The 25,243-nt window shown below is 34.3% G+C and overlaps 1 protein-coding gene across 1 annotated transcript; it reads right to left on the reverse strand.

Annotated features, from left to right (window-relative positions):
• Window positions 1-5,737: 5,737 nt before the first annotated feature.
• LOC131661052 (ethylene-responsive transcription factor 4) lies at window positions 5,738-6,774 on the reverse strand. Its single transcript, XM_058930456.1, has one exon. It carries the CDS (start codon window positions 6,652-6,654, stop codon window positions 6,040-6,042), a length of 615 nt encoding a protein of 204 aa, XP_058786439.1. The 5' UTR covers window positions 6,655-6,774; the 3' UTR covers window positions 5,738-6,039.
• Between the last annotated feature and the right edge of the window lie 18,469 nt (window positions 6,775-25,243).

Below are 25,243 nucleotides of genomic sequence, written 5' to 3' on the forward strand. Positions count from 1 at the left end.
ACCCCTTGCTGAATATAGATTTAATTTCATTTTGAAACATCTCAGTATGGAACCTTGTCTAGAATGAAAAGAAATTAAATTTCTACATTTTTAAACTTCAAATGTTCTGATAATTTTCTATGTGAACAATCTGAGCAATAATTCTTCAGAAGTGAGAAGGAAGATTGACTTAGAAACTATCTAGAAGATCTGAACGTAAAGTAAAAATGATTCATTTCAAGATAGTATCAGCAGTTCGCCATGTCAACTTCTGTCAACTAAAACGTAACATCAATATCTGAGCTTGGACACGTGTTCACACTCTGGTTGGCCAAAACATTTGAGTTGATGCATTGAGGCGCGAGTCACATTGGTAACTGTTTTGAATATTTTCATGCCACTCCTTTGCCATAAATCACTTAATGTGTTTAATCATTATGTTTTATTTTATTAATTGTGATTAAATTCATGTTTTCTTCTTTACCTATTTATATTCATTTCACATAACACTTCACCCTCACACACATATTTTCCTGTAGTTTTTCTCTTTTCCAAAACCCTAAACCTATACGAATAATGTCTTCCTCAACTCAACAAATTTCCTCACAAGATCTCGTTCAACATGTAGCCATCATACCTACAACAAGTTCCATCCACAAAGAAGTGAACTACACCGTATCATAAAGAACCCTTCTCACACCCATCAAAAAGCTCGAAGTTCTCTATGAACTCATGGTGGATTTTAAAAGTCTTCAAGAAAATAACTTCGAACTCATCGGTTTTGTTGAAACTCAAGGTTGGTCTAAGTTCTTTGATAGGTTAATTGGACCATTTTTCCCTATTTTGGTTAAGGAATTCTGGATCCATGCAAAAGTTACAAAACTCCAAGTTATTCCATTCGTGATGGGGAAGAAGATCGTCATCACCGAGAAACTCATTGCAACTCTCATTGGGTATGATGGAACCGGAGTCAGATGTCACTCTATGGATGAAAGAAGATCTGATCTAGACAAAGTCTCTCAAGAGATCTTTGTTTTTGGGCAGCATTCAAACAAGATCAAAGATCTGAAAGACTACCTCAGAATATGGGCAAAAATCATTCTAGGATGTATCCACCTTAGAAAACCAACAAGTTCTCCTGACTACATCAACATTGATCAACAATATCTGTTGTGCTACATTGCCATCGAATTTAAAATCAACCTCCCATTTCTACTATTCAATCATCTGAAGAGCATGTTAAAGAAAACAAGACCACAAGAGATTGGATTCTCTTGAGAAGGCTAATCTCAGATATTCTGACAAAAAAATAGCTGATAGAACATCTGAGTGAAGACCAACAAGTAAGTGATCTGGAAACTTGTGTTTGAAAAACCCTCAATGCCAAAAACCTCAAGAAGATGAAGATCATTGACAACATCATCCAAAACCCATCCAAAGTCACCAAGAAATTTATCTCAACTAGAAGAATCCCTCTGGATGACTTTCCTCTATTTACCCAAGAAGACTATCCAGAAGTAATTGTTGTGTATCTGGATGCATGCAAAAGAGCTGGAGTCCCTCCAGAAATTGACATTCACAATCTTCCACGTGCACCAGAAGTGAACCTCAGAACAACTAAGAAAAGGAAAGCTGCTGGTGAAGGAACTTCTACAATAACTTCAAAAGTTGCTAAGAAACAAGGTGATCCTTCTTTCATTTATGTCGTTGAATTAATTCTTTTATCAACATATGAAACATCCAAAACCTTCTAAACCATACTCACCCCAAACTTTGGAAGATTTCGACCTTGAAATAAACACCACCCCAACCATCAACCAAATTGTGATTAATCCCAGCGCTACTTCTATTGATCAATCCCAGCCAGAACTTTCCCAAGTTCTTTATGATATTGATCAGTATGAACCATCCAATGATGCTTCCCAACTAGAAAATTCAAATGCTATCTCTGAACAACAAATGCCTAAAACAACACTAGAAATATCAGGCATTACTATCCCTCTAAACATCCCCAAACCACAACAGATTCACATCATTCCAAATGCTCCATCTCCACAAATATCTGAACCAAATTCACCTTTCTTCATCCACAACTCCCCAGAACATCACACCTCCATAGAAAAACCAGAAGATCATCTACGATTTGTAGTTGATCAACAAGCCTGGAACAACCTTATCAACTCCTCCCAAAAAATTTCCATCCCAAAACCCAAACCAAAACCAACCAAGTCAGATGTTGGTAAATCAATGTTGGATTTTGAGACAGATATGCAGGAATGGATCAATACTCTGAACTAGGTTTGCATCAACAACTTCAACCCATCTGCCTCTCATTCTCTTTGGACCCAGTTCAAAAAATGGTTTAATTCTAAATCCATCAAGCTAAAGGAACTCAACTATGAGTATGCACATCAGAACTTCTTTGATCAGCTCAATGTCTTCAAGGAGCAAGTTCTGAAGCTTTAGGAAAAGAAACTTTTTCTCCAGCAGGACAATATTCCCTGGGAATCCCCAGAGAAACTAAAAGCTAGAGAACCGTCTCCTGAACCTCAACCTCTGGTCATTTTCCAAGACAAAGGAAAATTTGTTGAAGAATCCTCTGAGAAACTGCCGATTGAAGAAGCTGTTCCCACATCTCTTGTGCTGAAAACTCTAGATGAGTTGAAGAAAGAGAATGAGGTTGTTCAAGAAAGATTGGATAAATAGGATGAAACCGACAAAGTGATCAAGGGAATGTTGGACAAACAAGAAGCAACAAACACTCAGATCAAAGGTCTTCTGGAAGCATTGTTCACACGTCTTCCACCTCCCTAAAACCTTAGATCTAGTTGTTTATCTATTTTGTTGTTTTGCTAATTTTTTGTATGCTTGTTTCATTTTAATGCATACCATTTTGTTGCTTTGATATTATGTATCTCTATATTTTCCTTGTTTTATTCTTTTTGATTTATGACAAAAAGGGGGGAGAAGTGGAAATATTTTGATATAACAGTTCTGAACTAAGTCTCAAACATGACATATAACGTAACTTCTAAATTCAGAAAAAAGTTTACAGGAAAAGAATGTTAGGCTTCTCAATTCTTCCACCATATGCTTTAATCACCATATGCTGTGTTCAAAATCATGCTCTGATATTCTGGTGAGTAGAGCTATCAGGGAAGTTACTATCTATAACTTAATTTTTTTTATTTTGAGTATCTAACACAGGGGGAGACTTTGATTATATCGGTTATGTTATAACTTGTTGGACTAATATCTTTTAAAATTACAAAATAGTTCAATAAAATATGTAAGTTTTGTCATCATAAAAAAGGGGGAGATTGTTAGAACATAGTTTGGTTCTACATCTAATTCATAGTTTTGATGATAAAAAATACATAGTAATTATGAAGAACAATTATGTGCTCTAATCGTTTGATTGAATATGCAGAGAATAGTTAAAAGTTATGATGTAAACTAAGAAGATAACAACGTTAATAGCCAGACATAAAGTTATGAAAAGAACATGCAAATGATAAGCTCAGAAGCAAAAATGAATGTAACACGCTATAAGAAGTTCTTATGCTAGGAACTCAACTCTTGAAGCACCAACAAATAACTGCAAGTAATACTCTTATAAAGAAGTTCTTAAAGAACTGTGATTTAAAGTTCTGAGTTACTCATTTAAAGAGCTTATTCCTTACTACCCACCTTTCAAGGCCAGAGCTTATTCCACCCTCATATGTTAAAATTCAAACATCATAAATCTAATAGAGCAATTCTTTAAAAAAATTATAAATCCACATTACTATATCACCTTCATCCCTTAGAATCAAGGGTAACGTATAGGGTGTTACCACCATTATTTAGGCAAAAATATATATCTTGTGTTCAATTTGTCGATACTCAAGGCGGTGCCACCACTCATTGTGGTAGAACAACTCAAAAAACATCTAATTCATAACATTTAAAAGGTGTTGGAAATACATATGGCCACAATAGCCAACTATTAAAGCTGGTAATTCAAGCATACACAAATAAACATGACAAAGTTACAAGAATTTTATAGATCAAGTGTTGTGAATAAAATAACTTATAAATTGAAGAAAGATGAATGATTGATGTACAATGAAATTATATGGACGACAAATAGAACAATACAAATAGTAGCCTTCATGGAATGCTTAGTGGCGAAGGTTTAGATTCTAAGAATGTGCTTCTCTCAAAATTCTAAATTCGAATTCTGATAGGTGCAAACAATTCTTAAGTTAGGTTGTGTCCATATAAAACTTTACTTTAACTCTAAACAAAACTCTCGCAAATGAATGATGTAGTTGGTTCTCTTAATTTATTCGGTCGCAAAATCCTGATAGCAAAATTTTGAAAAAAACTAAATAAATTTATGCAAAATGAAAATCGCCTAAACTTGAGGATGATGAAAAAGAAAATAAAAAAAGAAAAAGAGAATAATTAAATATATATAATTAGAAAAATAATTAAAATAAAATATTGAAACTAAAAGGTTAGTCATTATTTAGATTTTTTTAAATAAGAATGAAATACTATATTTTTTTATCTATCTATTTTTCAGTGCAATAAATAATTTATAGCATTTTATAATATTTATTGAATTTTAATAATTATATAACAATTTATATACTTAAATACGATAAATATTCAATTTTTTTAATATAACATTTAATTAAAAAATTATCTAAATGTAAGTTCATTTTTTATTACAAGAAAGGTTTATTATATTTTTTATATAAATATAAGATAAGCATAAAGGAAGTGGAGTAGTGCTTTTGAAAGAATTATTTTCTTTTGAATAAAAAAGTGTATAGTTTGAAAGTGGAAAAGGAGGAGACATAGAAAAGATGGGGGCGCTGAAACATCACGTGAAGACAACAAGAACTCCGACAGGCACATAGTCAACACGGAATGCTCGTTTGGGGCCCACCGTCAAACACGCTCGCTTCTGATTCGGTCTCTTTTCGTACGCAGTGTTTTCGCCGTCGGTGCCGCCTGCACAATTATCATTAATAAATTTAAAAAGAATAAATTATTTTATTATTCTTTTTAACCAACACGCAATGCAGCAATAGAAAAAAAAACGAATGAGTCATTATCGAAAGAAACGAATACACGAGGACTCTCTTTCTTCTTTCGGTGGACCAAGTCGCATATTTCGCCGTAGGATTTAAACTTATCATTGAGATTCACGAAAAAATCAACACGAATCACGATAACAATCACTTTGTTCTCAACCGTTCAGATCAATTACCCACGTTTCTCATCATCATGAACTTCAAAAAGCCCTTTTCTTCTGTTTTCTACTTTGAGATTTTTTTCAACAAGCCAAATTGAGCTTAGCCATTAAAATTTTTGTGATATTAAAAATTGCAATGGAATGAAGTGGAGCCCATAGTGTAACCAAAACATTAATTAAAAATATTCAAAAAGAAGAAACCAAACAAAGTTACGTTCGTTAGAGAAAAACCTAATTAAGATTGCAACGGCGGCCACATTCACATGCCAGTAATTGTATAATCTCCACCGCCAAATCCAATAACAGCTCACCAAATACATAAAAACAAATCTCAACTGTACCTTAAAAAAGGGAAAGACTACCTAGTGGATAACGTTAGATAAATGCTAAAATCAATTAAAAAACAACTGTTTTTGTTCTTTCAAATCTGTGTTCCCCACTTTCATCAATCAAAGGAAAAAAAACCTAGAGAATGAATTCTACTAATAAATTAAAAATGCTATCATATCATATAAAAATTAAGTAGTAAAATTTCATTTCATGATTGAAGATTAATTGCAGAAACAACCAGGAGATACTAATAAGTTCTCAGTTGCAAAAAGAAAACAATAAAAGTTGAATCTTTCAGTTATATTTACAAAGCGTGCTCGTTTTCATCAACAACAAATCGGAGCACCGTGTCAGCAACACACTTTGCGTTCTTTCTCTCTCCGTTAAATATGTTTCTCGAGAGTGATTCCGTTCATCAAAATGGGTACTTGAAAAAAAAAAACTTAAAATTTATGCTTATGATTCCTCAAAACAGAGCCAGATCAAGCAACTTCAGGTGGAGGAGGAACGTTAAGGTCAAGATCCAGGAGTCTCTGACGTGGCACACGCTCGTAATCAACAACAGAAGAAGAATCAGAATCACTCTGCACGGCGGCGCGTCGAAAATCGGTTACAGGATGGTCAAACCCGCAAATCTCACGACGGCCAATACTAAGGCTGGTCTCAGCACGAGCGAAAGCGTCGAAAAACAAAACAGGACGGGCAACGGGGAACGCCACGGTAACACCGGAACCGCCGGAGAATGGTGTGAGAGACAGATCAAGCGGCGGCGGTGACGGTGACTCGAGAGTGCTACTCTGACTCGGGCTGCGTGTCGTGTTGTTAACATTCATATTCACAATCTCCATCGGTGTAGGGAAATTGGTCTTCGCTTTCGCACCACGAAACTCGCGTGCTGCAGCGTCGTAAGCACGCGCTGCTTCTTCAGCGGTGTCGAATGTTCCAAGCCAGACACGTGTCTTCTTGCCTGGGTCACGGATCTCGGCGGCGTAACGACCCCAAGGACGCTTCCGGACGCCTCTGAAACGGATCTCTTTTGGGGTTGACGGGTTGGGGCCGGAAAGTGCGGTGGCCACTCTGTTGTCTCTGGGAGCCATTGGTGTGAAAAATTGAAAAAGTTTTTTTTGGTTAATGGGAGACAGATAGAAAAGTGGGAGCACTGAGCGTTTATTTGGAATTGTGAAACTGAGACATTGTCTGAGGGAAACAAGGGGGAGTTTAAGGTGGTTTTATAGGATGGAATGAAGAGAGAGAAACTACAGCGCGTGCGTGTGTGCGTGACTGCGTGGTGAGAGAGTTTAAAGCTACGCTCCTTTATGGCGATTGTGATTTACACATACGTGGATTCCCTAACACGAATGAATGAACCACTTTTGTTGTGGGTGCTGCTTGTTTGCCAATTCTCTTTAGTTAGACATTATACCTGTCTCGTCTCTCGAGACTTGATTACCCTTATTCCATATTATCCTTAATTACGTTTAAATGAGCGTGTTAAATTTTTATCTTGGTGATAATTGAATAATAAATTAATTTTTTATTGTGCTTTGAATTAGTGGTTGTTTTATGTGTTTGAATGTTTAAAATTTGTTGTTTCTAGTAGTGGGTGATGCGTTCTAACATATGAGCATTTAAACTTTTTATGTTTTTTTTTTCTAGCTCTATTTTCGACCTTGGGTAATGATGCCTTCTAAGGTTTAATAAATTTGGACTTTTAAAAAAATAAAAATTGATTTCCCTCTTTATGTTAATGTTAAATATAAAATTAATTCAATAAAATTATAATTTATAATTTTTTAAATTTATATGAAAAATCAAGTGATGCAATTATTATGGAAGTTATAAAGTACTATTGTTTTGTTCAATATCATAAATAGTTGACGATTGAGTGAAATACCATTTAAAAATTAAAGAGTGAAGTTCGGGTACGATAAAACAGAGTAGATCACTATCTGATTAGATCCGACGAAGAGAAATTAATATAAGGTCAGAATTATGTGCTTCGAGCTTGATTGAGGTTGTATTTTTTCCTTTGTGTTTTGCTTGTATTTTGCCTCACAGTATTGGCCGTGAGAGTGGCTCGGAATAGTTGCATCCTAAACCTTTGCCCTCGCTTGCAGGAAAGGGCTTTTGTCGTGCGGGTTCCCAGTTTGGCCCTTGGTTGTAGGGGGTGAGATACATATGAGGTCAATAGCATTGGGATCATGCACATTGAATATCTTTCGTTTAACTTGCAATTCCTTAGTAGGGAGTTGTGACACGTGACTTTAGGACTGTCAATAATGATGTCTCTTCATCTAAGAGTACTCAAACATTAGAAATTTTTTCATGGGAGATCATGATTATTGGTGGTGCAATCACATTTCCCATGCATGATGTCAAGGATTTCAATATTGCTTGAAAAGTATATATGGGTTTTAGGGTAATTATCCCTTTTTTTGCCCTTTGAAAACTTCAAGAGCACTTTCTCTATTCTTTGTAGTTTCCCTTTGTCTTCGTCGAGAGTCTCCTATCGGGAATTACTTCGATGTCTTCATATCATCCTCTCAAGCGAACATTGCCCAACGCGAATCATTAAATTCATATCTTTTAGAGTAACTATTTGAAGGCATTTTCTCTTATGTACTTATCTTACTTTTGTATGGTTTCTTGAAAAGGTTGTGATGAAGGACTAAAGGGAAGTAACTTCAGCTGATGGTGGTAGTACATTTCATAGTCTCGCTCCTAGGAAGGTGTTAGAGGTTTTTCATTTCTTTTCTTGTCCTTGATGAACATCATTGGTCTACATGATTTCAAATAGAAGTGTAAGGCTTATACCTATACTAAAGTGCATAGTCATGCATTCAGTTACGATCTGTGTGAGGTGAGGTGGTTGGAATACCAATCTTGTGTTCATGCTCAAGGTCTTTTTTGTGTGCATTAACTCTAAAATGGACAACTCTAGCATATGAACACGGAATGTGACAGGAATTAAGTTAGTTGTGTGGATAGATCAAGAAAAGTTGGATGTTGTGTCTGTATTTCCTAGTAAGGGTAGTCAGGACCATACTTTCACTGAGGTGGGTCCCATTATAGACTAAGGAATATTTTCCAACAAAGTAGATAAAATGATGTGCACTAAATTTGAGAGTTGTATTATTCCTCTTCGTGAATGTTTGTTTTATTTAATATGATTTTCCTTTCAACGATTTTGAGGTAGGTGTCTTGAATCATCTGGTGATCTCCCTTCACAATTACATCTGGTGAGTTAGGCTTATGTCAAAATATTTTACTATTGGTGCGAGTATAGAGAAATATGTTGACCTTGACATGGGGTCAATGTTTGCTCTCCCTTAGGCAAGGTCAGAAGACGTTTGAGTTCTACTTCGACAATATAAGGAATTTTAAAGACTGGTGTTACTTGATCTCTCCCTTTACTATGGTGGCCCATGCAAATATGTGCGATATTTAACATGGAGAGTCTCCCAAAAGTAAGGATAAGCTCTCAAAGTTCTAGCGTCATAGCAATTTATTAGCTGAGACTATCTTATATGTATCTTTATAATGACTTGTCTTAAGAAGAGACCTTCATGAAAAAAATATTTGTGGCCTTCTAGACAAGTTAGGGCTTTGTTGATGGTGTCACGCCATTTGGGACATGGTCTAAAAAACAAAAGAAGTGGTATATAAAGACACGTTTATTGATCACCAAATTTCCAACTATGTTTAATTTTTCCTGTGTATCGCTCATGAATTTATTTTATGGAGCTAGGTGACGGGGCAAGATATTCAGTCATTAAACTTAAACACGTTGTACCATAAGGGTCAATTTAAAAGCAAAACTTTCTTAACAGTCTTGGTTAGCATGTGTAAAAAATTAAAAAGAAAAAGTATAAAAATGAATGGATGGAATACACAGTACTCTTTGAATTTTCGTATATATATTATTAACATATTTACAAAAGTATATTTCTCAATAAATAAAATACATAAAATAATCTTTTAAGAAAACTTATTTTATCATTAATTATAAGAGTGATTATATAAAAATAATTCATATTTAATATATAAGTTGTTATAAACGGCTTATAAGGCGTAAAAAAGCACGAAAGCCTAATACTTGTAAAGTTCAAAACAATAAGTAGAGGTACATGTAGATTTCATTTTCCATACCACTCAAATGAACTTACTAGCAAAATCTATCCTCAGTACTGTCCAGATCCATATGACGATAGACCATATATCACTCCCCACGCACATTCTATTGCTTAATAACTCTTTTATTTAAAAAGATAATCACACTATTTCTCAAGCATTGAATCTCTTTTCCATTCAAACTTCATTTCTTACTCCCTAATTCACTTGAGCGTTGGAGTGCTAACCTTGTAGACAAGCCCCTTCTCCACCATATCGAAACCTTTAACCACTGTAGTATACCATAATTTCAACCCCTCTGATCATTATTTAGATCCAGAGCACAACATTAACATCGTCTATAGGAATCGACATTTGATTCCTACGATTTTCACAATCCATAATTTCTCAAATTGACTAAACCATATCAAGATCTCTTTCGATTGAGGTGGTGACCTACATCTCCAAGAACTAGAGCTTAAGATGTTCGATCTTTGAGAAAAGCCTTAGGACATATTTTTCCTTCCGAGAAAAATTAAGCCACCGGGAAGCCCACGACCTTAAGGATTTATTGAGTAGGGCGCAACCATACATTAACTAAGGAGAAAAGTTGTTGGCTGATGGAGGTAACTAGGGGTTGGGGAACTGTGGATCAAGTCTGTCATACCCCAAAATTTACCCATAATATTTTCAGATATTTTGACTCACATGACTTTCAACTGCTCAAGAATATGCAAGAATTGAGTGCATTTACCTGTCTTCTAAACAACAAGCCTCCAACAAGGGTTTGGTCTCTCTCTCCGAGTAAAATCAGGTTCTGATACCTCAAATAGACTTCATGGCTTCTCATATGCCTAAGAGAATCCTCACACCAAGTTTTAAACTCTGATTCACAAGATTGCTCAGTCAACTGCTAAATGATAAACAGTCGACTGGTTTGACCTAAAAGTCAACTGTGGTCAACATACAGTCAAAACTCCTGATTTTTGGTGAACATCAACATTTTAAAGTAGCATTCATCATTTGATCAAGGTTTGATCATGATTCATCGAGGAAAGTTCAGAAATCAACAAAACCTAAAGTTTATAAATTAGGGTTTTTTGACCTAAAAGTCAACTAAACTTTGACCAGCCATAACTTCCACATGGTTCATCATAAATATCCCAAGGCCAAGGCCAAAAATGCTTCATTTGAGAGATATGAGCCAAAACATTACAGGTCCTTCTAGAAAGTCAACAAAAAGCTATTTTTTGTCAAGGCCAATATCATCAAGATAAAATCTTAAAATGCAAAAAAGGTTCCAAAGTGGCTTGTAGAGGACATCTTGGGCTTTCCAAAAAGTCCTAGAACACTTCCATGCCTTAAATATTGAGGGAGATATGCTTTGTCAAAGTTGTTCAATTTTTGGTAAAATACATGAAGCAAATAAGGACCAAAATGGATTTTCTTGCAAATGGGCCCAATCTTTTATAATCCAAACTTGTTCCTCAAGTTATCAAGAAGCTCCAAGTCCAAGTCCGCGAATTTGTGACAATTATTTGATTTTTTATTGAATTTTATTCATTAAAAATGTGATTTAAATCAAATAATTGAGAGAAAATATAAAAGATTGGATTTTCTTTGGTTTCCAATCAATTCCAATCATCAAAATATCACATAATTAACTCAATTTCGTGACAAGAGAATTGGAAAGAGATTGGATTGAAATTGGTCAATTTTAGAAATATTTTCAAATCAAATTTCTTCAAATTGCAATCATGGATTCAAAGAGATTTGGTCCAAGATTAGTGACCTAAATCAATCTCCATATATACCTAAAGATAGTCAAATTTTGAGAGGCGAAAAAATTTGGAAAAAACCCTAAAAAGAGACTTGGAAAAACCGTGGAGGAAGGAGAGCTTGAAGTCAAGGTTATGAATCACTTCAGGTCAAACAAAGCTTCAAATCACATTCCTTTTATTTTGTTATTGTATTAGCCCCATTAATAATTAATAGACCCACTAATTAGGATTAGGGATATTTTTAGGATAGTTTTTATTAATTTAATTTGGTTAATTTAATTAGGCTTAGTTTTAACTCATTAAAATCCAAAACCTTGAATTTTCTTGAATTTTCTCCCTTAGGTAGATGTTGTCTATTCCCACGAATTAGGGTTAGGTTTTTTAGGCTAATATTTATTTTTAGGCTAATAATTATTTTTTAGGCTAATTAATTAATTTTAGGTTTATTAATTTTTAACCCCGTGTTTATTTTTAGGTTATAATTTATTTAGCCTTGAACTAATTTTAGGATAACCTTTAAGATTTAGGATTTATCACCACAATTACCTCCAATCCCTAATTTTCTTAACTGTAATATCTTCGCGATTCTTCTCCTCATCTCATATTCCAGTGATGGTCGCATGCGTGTTTGAATTTTTATTTATTTATTTAATTTCTGTTATTTAAATTCTAGAAATCATGTATAGGTCGCAAAAAAATTTTTTGTAATAGTAATTATGGTTTATATTTCTACCTTTTAAGTTTTCTGCCTTTTCCCTAGTTTTTGGTTTGTAATTCCCCCTCCCCGAAGCCTTGTAAAAGTTGTAGGTTTTATTTTCTGCCTTTAAATTCCTGCGCTATATAACTGTTAGCAATTGAATAGGATTGTATGGCAAACTAAAAGCAACATAGAATAACCCTAATTTTCAGGATTAATATAAATCAATCACTATTGTTTCACACAGACACACCTTTAGGATAACTCCTCTTATGCTGCCTTCTCGATTATAATAATCAAGTCCATTCGAGCGTAGGGATACCTTAGCACCTGCTGCCTTCGATTCAAATCATCATAGTTCCTCCGATAAAAGATCATAGTCCCTTCGATGTTGCCTACAATATAAATGATCTTGTCCCTCGATTAAATGATGATAGTCCATTTCGATTGCTAAGGTATCCTTACTTGTTGCCTTTATGACTATTCACATCCAATGCATATGACTTCCTACCTCTCTATGGTATGGATAGCCCCTATGACTATAAGATGACACTCGATGTCCCGAATACATCCAATGAAAGGAATTCTCACTAACTAATGGTGAGGATAGTCTCTTTCCCTTAAACGAAAGACTTAAAGAACAAGAAAGACATTAAACTTACGGTAGGTAGTTCTTAATTGCTTGCTCAATTCAAACAAATTCAAAATGCTTTCTACACATCATATTTCAAAACTATTTTCAAAGACTACACTTTTTATATATCCGTACGAAGATCATTACAAAGTTAAAGCTCTTTTCAAAAGGTTTTTCTAAACACACACTACATTTTCAAACAATTCAAACAATTCAAAAGTGAGCTAAGCAATTAAAAGCCCGCAGATAACTACAGATGAAAAGGGTGCTAACACCTTCCCTTTTCATAACTTACCCCCGAACTCAAATCTCTTTCAAAAAGGTCTTTCCTGTTCTTTTTGCCTTTCCTATTGGATAAAATAAAAGTCGATGGCGACTCTTGCTATCCGCACATTTCAAAAGTCAGTTCTCCCACCGTATTACAAAGTCGAATATCAAAAATATATTTTGGAATGCCTAAGGGAATATGATTGAAGGCCCCGTTCAATGATTCGTTCCTGCACTCCTTTGAACACCTCACGTGAGATGGTTTTGACGAAGTGTGCAAATAAGGAATCCAATGAGGTAGTGGTAAGAAACCCATATCCGATCAAAGAATCTGCCCGGACTAACAAATCAAAATACTCATGTTTCCATAAGAGTCTATTTCATAAGAGTCACGAAGGGGTGATTGTCCAAGAACACAGAGGATGATAAGATAGGCCAAGATGACTCTACAAAAAAAAAACAATCTTCAAAGAAGATTGTGGAAGATGTGGTTGTGGACAAAGGTAAAGAAAACGAGCAATGAGGAAGATAAAAGGCACACAAGGAAGCGTCGGTATATCGCTTCCAGAATAGGCCCCCTGTTGGATAAAAATATGGACACAAATAGGTCTAGAAAGGGGTGTTGAATAGACTTTTTCCCTTTAAGACAATTTCAAAAACCTTTTAGGTCTTATGTACGAAATCAGAGATTTTAAGAAGTTCGGAATCAAAACACAAAAACAAGAGAGCTTTGAAGCATCTAAATAAATTAAACCAAATGAAATAATACTTAATGTTACTAAGTATTTGATTCTAAAGAAATTCAGTTACAAGACAATCAAAGCTTCTTTAAAAAAGTTATTTCAAAAATTTTTACATAGGTATTCTAACAAGACATAGTTGGATTCAAGATACTTAAATAAGATTGATACTCCTTTGACCTAAGCTTATACATTAAATCTCTATAAGCAAAGTCTATCTTGTATGGCATACAATTAATGCAACAGAAAAATAATGAATGCTAGAAAATTTAAAGAGGATAAGGAAAGAAGAAAAGATACACAGAGATATATAGTAGTTTGTCGTTCGTCCTCGCATTACCTACACCACTCTTTAATGGTGTTGAAAACCATTAGAAAATAATCACGATATTCTACTATTTTGATAAGTTTGTTTACAAACATTTTGGTTACAACGAACTATCAAACGACAATTCCCTCATTTGATGCAAACCCTAAACTATTAATAGAAATAATATCTCTAAAATATCTTGAACCAATAACCTTGTTATCCACAATAATCCTGCTCCAAGCATTCGTATGTGGCAATCTACTTGATCCCAATGATATCTTGTCTGATCGATTACCATTAGCTAAGCGTTGATTTGAAAACTCCTAGTTTTGTCTGCGAGCAATCTTTCTCCATTTTCACAAAAGATGGACAATTTCCATCTCTGTCTTATGGACAACTGATACATAATCTTGCAAAGTCTTCCTTGGAGTATAAAGAAACTCTCTTCTTGATGAATAACAACAAATATCAAATTGCATTCAAGAAATGATATATGCACCTATAACATATAACAAACTTCAAAAATTTCTCGGTAGATAGGTATTGGATTTAATTATTATCAAGAGCTTAATTAATCGTGATAAACATAACAAGATTAATCAACTCCCTTTCTCTAATTCACTCAACACAATAAAAAATTGCTCAAGAACAAGATGCAACAAAAAAGAGAATGTATTTAACATGAATTTATAATAAAGAAGTTGTTTAAAACAAGAATAGAAAGAATCACGGTGATTGGTACATACACATTGAGAAGAAAAGACAAAACCATTATTTATCTCAACGGGGTTTTCCCATATACTTCACTCACTTGTTACTTTCACCAAAGAAACAATTATTTAAATCAAAGATGAAAAATGGGTCTTGAAACTTTGATCCTGATCAAGTGAAAATTGTGATTCAAATCAATTTGAGAAAATCCCAAATATAGATTCATGGAATCATTTGATTCAAATCAATTTTTACACTTGATTCGGATCATATGAGTTTGTGATTCGAATTATGTCTATTTTGTGATTCGAATCAAATGGTCTAGACGTAAATCCCTTTTTTTACACAACTTATTTGAATTTATATTACACTTCATTCGAATCAAATAACTGATAATCCGGATTTAAGAGCTCTAACTTGTGACTCAAGCTATGCTTGATGAAACGAAAAAACTAGCAACTAGCTAGGCTAAAAAAGAAATAATATTAATGATCAAACACTCTTATTAAATTAGTAAGGAGGGTTCTTAGTGATACAATAACATAATAGCCAAAGTGTTTACAAATGAAATGCAAAATAGAATGCAAGCACGTGATTATAAAATCAAATTACAAATACGCAAGAGCTAAAATTACTATATCAAACTGGCAAAAATATCAAAACAAATAAGTGATACCATACGATACCATGAATGAACTTTCAATGTCCCCATTTTTTATGTTTGGCAAATTTGAGATATTATTATTGATCAATTATTCAAGGCGTTATTTGGAATTTAATGGATGAAATGAATCTGGTGAACTAGTGTACTTTTCTTCGCTTGAGTTGTAAAAGCTGTAAAGCTCCCCTTGCACTAAACACTTAATGCGCATGAATATTTATAGTATCTCGATACATTCTCTGCCATTTAAAAATATCAAAAAAAGAGAGAAAAGGTATATATATATATATATATATATATATATATATATATATATATATATATATATATATATATATATATATATAGAGAGAGAGAGAGAGAGAGAGAGAGAGAGGGAGATAGATAGATAGAGAGAGAGAGAGAGATAGATAGAGAGAGAGAGAGCGCAACCAGCTGAATCCAAGGTAGAACAAAAGCCAAAAATAGAATGTAATACTCAGTGGGTAAATAAACACGAGTTAAATCGCATATGAAATTAACTATCTCAAATACGCAATTTAAGAAAGAATATCCAGAAACATATAACATATAGAGAATCATAAAGATATCATACATACATGAGTAAAACTCGTCACCAGATACATAATCCAAAATAGTCACAAATAATCAAAATACAGTCAACTAGTCATCCAAAATGGCATAAATATCCAAAAGAAATGATAAATGATAACTTTATGCTATGCATGATAAGAAAAGGAAAAAAATCATGGAAATGCATCAACATCAGATGGTGGTGCATCAGCAGTAGTGGTGTCAATTGGAACTGGCATAGAGGGATCAATGTTAGTATCAGAAGGACCAATATCAAACATAACGTTAGTTCTTCCCCAGTTCTAAACATCAGCTCTAGCAGACTCCACTTTAGCAATCACTCACCCTTCTAAAGCTTGAATATCTGTGTTTAGCTCACCCCTGAAATCAATCTTCAGTTGTACCCACCTTCCTTCACTTTTCCAAGCCATAGAATAATTATGTGCCATGATCCTCTCTTCTATAATCTGGTTGTTAGCCAAAAGCTTTCCAATCAACTCATCAAGTTAAGCCTTCAAATTAGAAGAAATCGAACAAGAGGAAGAAGAAACAGTAGCCTCAATAGATTGATCTTTAGGAGGCTCCGCAACATTGTCATCATAAACCATCCGGCCGGACTTCTCAAGGTAGTAGTAATCCCTATCTGAATCCATGTAATACCTCATTTTTGAAACACCACTATAAAACAAAATATTTGTTTCCTCAATTAAATTTTATTCTTTGGAAACAATCACATTGACCTTGAGGATCAATTGCACAAAAGAAGAAAGGAAGAAAGGTCTATTTGGATTATCCATGCAATGGATCATCCTGTCCACAAAGAATTTCACCAAATTGAGGCCACTTTTAAAATAAGAACAATCATATGCTAATTGGATATTATCTACTTTTACAAGTCTAAAGAATACTATCAGACTCTTCTTCACAAGACTTCTAATGAACTTAGAACAACAATAGTTTGATTATCAATGATTAACACAACTTGTCAATCCCGAATAACTGATTCAACTCTTTAAAGATTTATGATACTTTAAGGAGCATACTTTGTCCTTGAATCTTTTGTAATTGTTGAAATTTCAGAGAATCATTTCCAATAGCCACGGAGTTACCTTCACCTTCTTTTCACGATAACCTTGGAAGAATGGGTCACTTAGAAGATGTGTTTGTTTCCTTATTTTATCTCATACAACTTCTAGTATATTGTAGTGTGAATTTATGTCCACCTTCACTCATGATCAATCCGGAACAACCTTTAAAACATGGTGCCAAATATGTATAACACATACCTCAAAATATCATTAGTTCAATCTTGGATGAATCAAAACTTAGAGAATATCTTAAATAAAACTAATATTTAAAGAACATACTAGTAAGGTTTTACTTTGAATTAATCTATGTAATGCATTGCAATGATCAATCTGACATTAGTAAATCAATGTATTTTCATTGGAATTTATTGAATTGCATAAGCTTCGAAATGATTAGAAAATCTCGTCTAGGATTAAAGGAAGCATATCCTCAACTTTTGGAGTATCAAGACTTTGATCAAAAGCCCCACTTTAATACCCATTGTTGAGTGAGAATATGGACACAAAAAGGTTTATAAGGGGTTGGGTTGAATAGACCATTTCCCTTTAAGATAATTTCAAAAACATTTTAGGTTCCATGTACGAAATAAGAGATTTTAAGAAGTGCGAAAGCAAAACACAAAAACAAGAGAGCTTGGAAGGATGTTAATAAATTAAACCAAATGAAATAATAAACAATGTTACTAAGTATTTGATTGCTTTGAAAGCAAGCCAATCACAAGACAACCAAAGTTGCTTTAAACACGCTATTTAGAAACTCCTTACATAGGTATTCTATCAAGAGATAGTTGTATTATGATATTCAGTATGACTGATATACCACATACCTAAGCTTATACATTAATTCTATATAAACAAAGTCTAAGTCATATGGCATACAATTAATGTAATGATGCACTAATATAATAGCAAAATAATGAATACTAGAAAATGAAAAAGGATAAGGGAAGAAGAAAAGATACACAAAGATATATAGTGGTTTGGCGTTCGTCCTTGCTTTGTCTACTCAACTCTTTAATGGTGTTGAAAACCATTATAAAATAATCACGATCTTCTACTATTTTGATAAGTTTGTTTACAAGCATTTTGGTTAGAAAGAACTATCAAATGATGAGATAATGGTTGTCAGCAAAATAAATGAAGCACTTCGACTACGAGCCCGAAAAGGCTGATTCTTGAAATCCGAGATGGAGAAAAGATTAAGGGAATCCCTAATGAAATGGGCACAGTCATATATGGATATTCCTTATACGTTGAGGCCTAGTGAAGGCGTTATCACCCATCGAAAGCCTTCTTACAACGAATTAGGAAACTCTTTACAAAGGGAAAGATTCTCTTCGTGCATCAGAGTAAGATCAACCTCGATTTTCTTTAAAATCAATTAAAGCCTTTTCCACGTCCTATGTCTTTTTCCGAGAGAGATCTAAGGATCGATTCACTTCTTCAAAATCCTCACCCTTCTTAGAGGCTTCATTAACAAGTTACTTTACTTTTTCGACCCGAGGGCCAACATACCCAAAAGGTTCCAAAGCAGCCTCTAAAGCTAGAAACGAGTTAGAAACACTATGTATCTCTTCCAAGTACCTATCAAGCTCAACGATGAGGTCATCAACTTATTTCTTGAACTTCTCCCTTGCTTGACAAAAATGATCTTGTAAGAAAACTTCTCCCTATCCAACGACTCCAAAGGCCAGAGAAGCTGATACCCGACGGGCATGATAAGCCAGCTCAGCCAATTACTTTTGACGAACTTCTTTAGAGAGCCCCCAAGAAGTAAGAATAGTCTTCATCGAATATTGAAGAATGAAACTCTATATTCATCCTGAAGGTGGAGAAAAACACAAGAAATGGGGGTTTGAATTGTGTTCTTCAATATTTATTTCCCTTTCCATTGATATCTTTTATTTTCTTCTAATATCTCATTTTATTGGATATGCTTTGGATATTGTTACAGAGGCATGTTTGAAATAAAAATTCATAACCAACGAGATATACATTCATTTAGCTTCTTTTCTTCATCAGAACTTCTGACTTTGTTAAGTACAATTCTGAAAAAAGATTGCGTGGAAGTTCTGAGTTAAATGAACGGTTTAGAAAGTAAAAGGCACATTCATTTCTATCCTGGTTCACCTTCTCAATAAGGCTACCTGCAGTCCACCTCCTCAGGTGATTTGCCTCTCTCGGTGAGGACTTAATCCACTATAATCAACTGATTACAACTGCACACCCAAACTGGTGTGACTAACCATCTGCACAAGCTACCGGAAAGTGACTAACCCTAGACAATGAACCGTTCAGTGATCTCAGCAAGATATAACGTTCATTGACCTAGACATTCCTGCATAAGCTACCTGCAAGTGACTAACCCTAGATGATGAACCATTCATTGATCTTAGAAAGATATAACGTTCATCAACCTAGAAACTCCTGCATAAGCTTCCCGCAAAAGACTAACCCTAGACAATGAATCGTACAGTGATCTTAGCAAGATATAACGTTCATTAACCTAGACACCTCCAATAGTCTGACTAGACCTCTTGGACATCTCAAGTATCTGAATCAGAAAGATACTCAAGGAACACCAATTCAAACTAGAATTATTCTTCTGGAGATTACAAGTGTGCTTCTAATCAGGCAGATTTTCTCCTATTCTAAGTGCATATTGTTTATGACACACTGACTAGAAGTAACTTCTGGTGCCTAAACAATCTATCAAAAGTTTCTTAAGAAATAACACAATACTAGCAACAACTCTTGTGTTTTACATGTTATTACAAGAGTTAACATATCTTGTAGTCTTCTTGTCTTCAACTTCTAAATGAGATCTTCATCTTCTTCTGAAAGCATATTAAGAGCAACAAATCTTGTTTCAAATTGATTTTTTAACTTGGTCTTCTCTTTCTTGAGTAAGGAGATTAGAGTTTCAACTCTTGAATGTAATTCCTTCTTGTAAGACCATCTTCTTTCCTTCTTCATAAGCAAATGTGGAGCAACAGCTCTTATGTTGATTGCTTCTTGTGCATTAATCTTCATCTTCTTCTTCTTCTTCTTCAATGTTGATCATGTATTTGTAGATCTCTCATTACTCCATTGGAGCATACTAGATAACATGCAGACTTTTCTATTTCTCTCTTAAGATTTTCTTTTCATAGGCTTATGTTGTGTATTTCAACGTTCTTGTTTTCTCATCACACACTTCGGGTATGTTGCCTCTAATGGTGCAACTTATATTTCTAACACTCTTAATCTCTTATGCTTGCACTCTGTCTCTATATTTTCACACACTTTCTACTTTCAAGATTATGCTCTTTATATAGAATTCTGGTATATTACTGTTGGAGCATAACCGTTGAACCATATTTGAACATAGCATTTAATGTTTGGTATAGACTGAATTAGGAAATAACTATTACCGAGGCAAATCATATCTTAGGTGTTGGTGGCGTGTATTCTTCAATTTTCTTCTTCCAAGATAGTTACTATTGGTGGCGTATCTTCTTTTACTCTTCCAAGATGTAGACCAAGATAGATGTCATAATTTTGTCTTTACTTTAAGTATCGTGATTGTTTGCATGTGACTTTTAATTGGAGCAATTTACGACGTTCTTAGAAGATTCTGATCACTAGGTCAGAACATTGCTTGTGAACGTTGATGTTGCTTGTTCTTCTGATGAAGCTTATCTTTCTTTGTAATATCGAGCTTTTGTTTCTTTGATGACTTCTGATCTTCTGACTCTGATTGTTGAACTTGCTTTCAATCAGAACATCTGATTATTTAACGATGTTTCTTTTCTCAATCTTTAATCCATTCATTAAGCTTGTTTTTGATGAATGTCATATAAGGCTTTTAGCATACCATCTGCAGACTCAATGAAATCATTAGTAATAAAATTGTTACTCATAAAATATATGCTTATTATCATCAAAACCAGATTCTGAATAAAGATCTCAATCTTGTTCTAATCCACCTGAACGTATCAACAGTAAGTGGTTTGAATCCACCTAAACATTGAAGCACCCATATGCGGGCCTCGACCAGAGATACTTATGAAGATGAACCATATCTAGAATATCTTTTAAATCATTAATAGAGGTTACATTTTCCTCCCTTCCCCGACAAGGAGATGACAAAGTTTCATCTACTATGACAGGAATGTGAGAAACTAGGACGTCTTCCTTCACCTAAGGGGAGATAGACTGCATAGTTTGTTCAATGACCAGGGAAAAGGGGGTTTCGGCAGGCGTACCAAAAACATAAGCTCTCCTAGTGAAAGGCGTATTTGGAATTTCAGCCAAAGTGACGACTTCCTAAATCTTATTCCTTAACCATCACATGGTGTCTTCACTCATCATGGCAATTGCAAAAATAAAGAGATGTCGAAAGAAGAACCCAAGAGAGAAGTTGGGAGACAAAATCTCAAGATCACCTACCGAATATTTTTTCCTTCCCCCTCGGCGTCCACCAGTCAGCAGATTTGGATGCACCTTTTTAACCGTGTTCTAGACGCCAAGTCAGATAGGACAACTCCGCCTACGTAAATAAGTTCTTGATAAAAGGCCACCAACTGAGTTTTAACGTATAGTTGTTCCTCAAACAAATCTTCCTCCTGATAGACATACTTCCTGGTTCCAATTAAGAAATGACTTTGAGTCCAATACTTTTGAAAGATGTCTGCGCATGTAAAAGAGGTGCCAGACTCTAGACGGAAGACCTTTGCATGAACTTTCTCGTTAAGAGGAGCAACGAGGAAGAAGCCGTCTTTAAAATGTTTCACACTATCAGAGTAATTCTCAAAGTATTTAACACTTTGCCTCAAAGAAATAAAATCAAAACCATTTGCAAATTTAGCATCACTTTATACCTTAAAGAGGTGAAAAAACAATGTCATAGTCAGTTTTCTCCCCTTGTATTCATACTAATGCTGGTAAATTTAACGAACACCCAACTTACACAGGGAACTACGAGGCGGCAATGAATAAGTGGTTCATGACACCAACTTTAAACTCGTTGAAAAGGAAATGATAACCAATGAGAGAGAATAGGCACTCGTGGAATGGAATCGCGAACCCACCATACTAATCACAAATCTTTTGATCTTGATATTTGGGAAATATGCCCTAATCTTTTTGTAGATCAATGTCAATTGTCGTTTGAGCAAAAGTGTCGCCACGAGAAAAGACAGAAGCAACCTCCAATATATCTGAATTTACCCAAACTCTTGAAATGTATTCGTCAGCCTTCTTGGTCAAAATTGATAAGCATGATTAAATATGTTAAGAAACTAACGCAAGTGCAACAAAGATTGAAATCAAGCTCAAACGCTCACTGTTCTGGAAACCCTAAAAATGAGTAGAACAAGGCAAAATACAAAGCTTATATATTAAAACGCATGAGCTCAACGATAAATCAGACACACAAGTATGAAACTGATGGGCAAAATCTCCTAGACATAATCGACGTTCATATTAGAAATGAAAGGAACAAAATTCTTTCATGCGCACAGTTGATAGCAGTCAAAAGGGGCACATATAACACTTCGAGAGTCTTATATACTCCCTTGGAAAATTGAAGATCATTTGATCACCTTGCACTATCAACAACTTGAAAGACACTCAAGTATAATAAATAAGGGAAAAGTATGATTACTTCTTACTAGAGCAAGGATATGTGAGTGTCAGGTAGTACCACGCGAGGATAATGTCTAATTTTCTTATTCCTAAAGACGATGACGTCCCATCAAAGATTTATTTTCTATGACTTAGTGGACGAATAAGACCACTCATTAGAAATCCTTGCCCTACAGGCTACAGAGCAGAAACAAGGGTTTGGGGGTCAACTATTTTGAGTCGCCCGTAAGGCCCAAAAAACACGGAAGCCCAATACTGATAATGCACAAAACGACAAGGCAATGGATATGTGAATTTCATTTTCCAAACCACGTAGATGAACTTACTCGCAAAACCTATCCTCAGCGTCCAGATCCATCTGGTGATCGACTGCATTTCACGCCCCTACACACATTAAGTTGCTAACTAACCTTTATATTTAAAGAGATGATCATATCATTTCTCAACTATTGAATCTCTTATTCATCCAAACTTCACTTCTTACATTCTTACTGACTTAAGTGTTTAAGTGTTGACATTACAAGTTTGTCCCATATATATCCACTGATGAGAACCTTGAACCATCACAGTATACAACGAATTCAACCCCTCCAACAAATATCTAATTTCATAGTAGAACATAAATTAAAATAAAATTTTAGACATTTTTTTTTCATTTAAAGTTAATTATAATGATCTATTTTAAAAATCAACTTTATGTCTTTAGTTTTTTGTTTGGCGTTTTAATCAGAATTTAATTTTGATAGCATGGAAGTACTATCCTATTGACCAATTTATGACATAAATATTAAATTTAAAAAAAAAAAAACTCTAAAATGAAACAAGAGACCCAAACTTGAACTTAAATAAAAAGTTATAAAGTCCCCCAAAAAAGTTTATTAATTGATTTTTAAAATAGAATTATTACAACTTAATTTGAAAATATAATAAAAAATCAATATTGTATTTAAGCTTTTTACAAACTTATAAAGTTGAATATATTTTTTCAAAATATAATACAGCACGAGTATGTAAGAATGTAGTACATGGTTTGTTGAGGCTGTTTTTTTTTCTTCCATTAATTGTGTAATCCTCTCCTGTAAAACCATGTTTAACGTCAAAATGTAATAGCCGAAATTTAGGTGGCATTTCCAATAAGAAAATGGCAACTTACGCCATTAGTCGGCATTCTCAACTTCCAATTCACTTTTATCCTTAATAAAACTCTTACTCTTCCGGTGTTGCTAAAACATGGGTTGTCGTTCCTGTGGTACCCATCGTAACTTTGCAAAACAACTCCTAGTTTTGACTTCTTAAATTTTTCTAATTTGTATACTGTAAAATATTTTTTACGTTAAATTTTCAAAAATTTGTACGAGTATCTTTAATCTGATTTAATTTAGTGAACATATAAAACATATTTTTGCAGTTGGTTTAATTTTTCTCCTCACTAGTTATTATAGTATAACGAGCATTGTTTGAATTTTTTCACTGGACAATCTTCATTATGATGAGCTTTAACTTAATATTAATACGAAAAAAAATTAAAATCATTCGGTCAAAATATTCAGTCAAAAACAGTTTTCATCAATGGATATACATACTGCTGTACTTCATCGTTTAAAAATTATTTTTGACTTTAATTTCAAATGAATAAGCCAATACAAGAAAGAAAAAAAAAAGAACACTCATCTTATCACATTGCAATGAGAAAAAGAAACAAGCATCTCCAAAAGAAAGAGACAAAAGAAACTAAACGGTTACACGTGGATCAAAAAGTGGTCACACGTTCAAGTGCTCAACAAAACAAGTGTGTACTCAGACGCGCTTCATAACCACACACTCATGAATACGACACGGTCAACAACGTTAGTTGACTACAGTGTTTTAATGCACACACATTGTTTCCTTGCTTGTGTGTTTACACTCCTCTATAATGAATCACCGCGCCGCCCCAACGCCGAGAGAGCGTGACAGTGGGTCCCACCAAACATTAATAATTGCGTAAGACAGGGCCGCCCCTATCCACGCTGCTTCCTTAAAAACAGAACACGTGTTATAAATCATCGTTTGTGGAGGAGGCGGCGTTTCATATTTAATGGTAGTTAACTACACCGTTACTTTTTGGATGAGAATGTGTTGACGGTGTTTGATGATGATTTTTGCGGAGACATTTGTTGGTATTCTCCGCCTCTTCGCCGCGTGAGATGGATTAAAATCATGAGAAATGGATCGGACGGTTGATAATGGAGATGGATTTAGAGGGTGACACGTGTGTTTGGATCCCTGGCGGGAGACACGCACAGGAATATGGCACCATCTTTAGCCAGAAATGTCATTAAATATTACTGCCGTCCTTTTTTTTCTTCTTTTTTACTTTCACACCGTTGAAATTCTTTTTCACGCAATAACCTCTTTGATATTTTTATTTAAGTAAATATTTTTTCTGGTCTAATTTATAAGAATTTTTTTTTAAATATATTGAATAAATAATGTATTTAGACAAT

Source organism: Vicia villosa, linkage group LG3 (genome assembly GCF_029867415.1).
Source record: "Vicia villosa cultivar HV-30 ecotype Madison, WI linkage group LG3, Vvil1.0, whole genome shotgun sequence".
Lineage (NCBI taxonomy): Eukaryota > Viridiplantae > Streptophyta > Magnoliopsida > Fabales > Fabaceae > Vicia > Vicia villosa.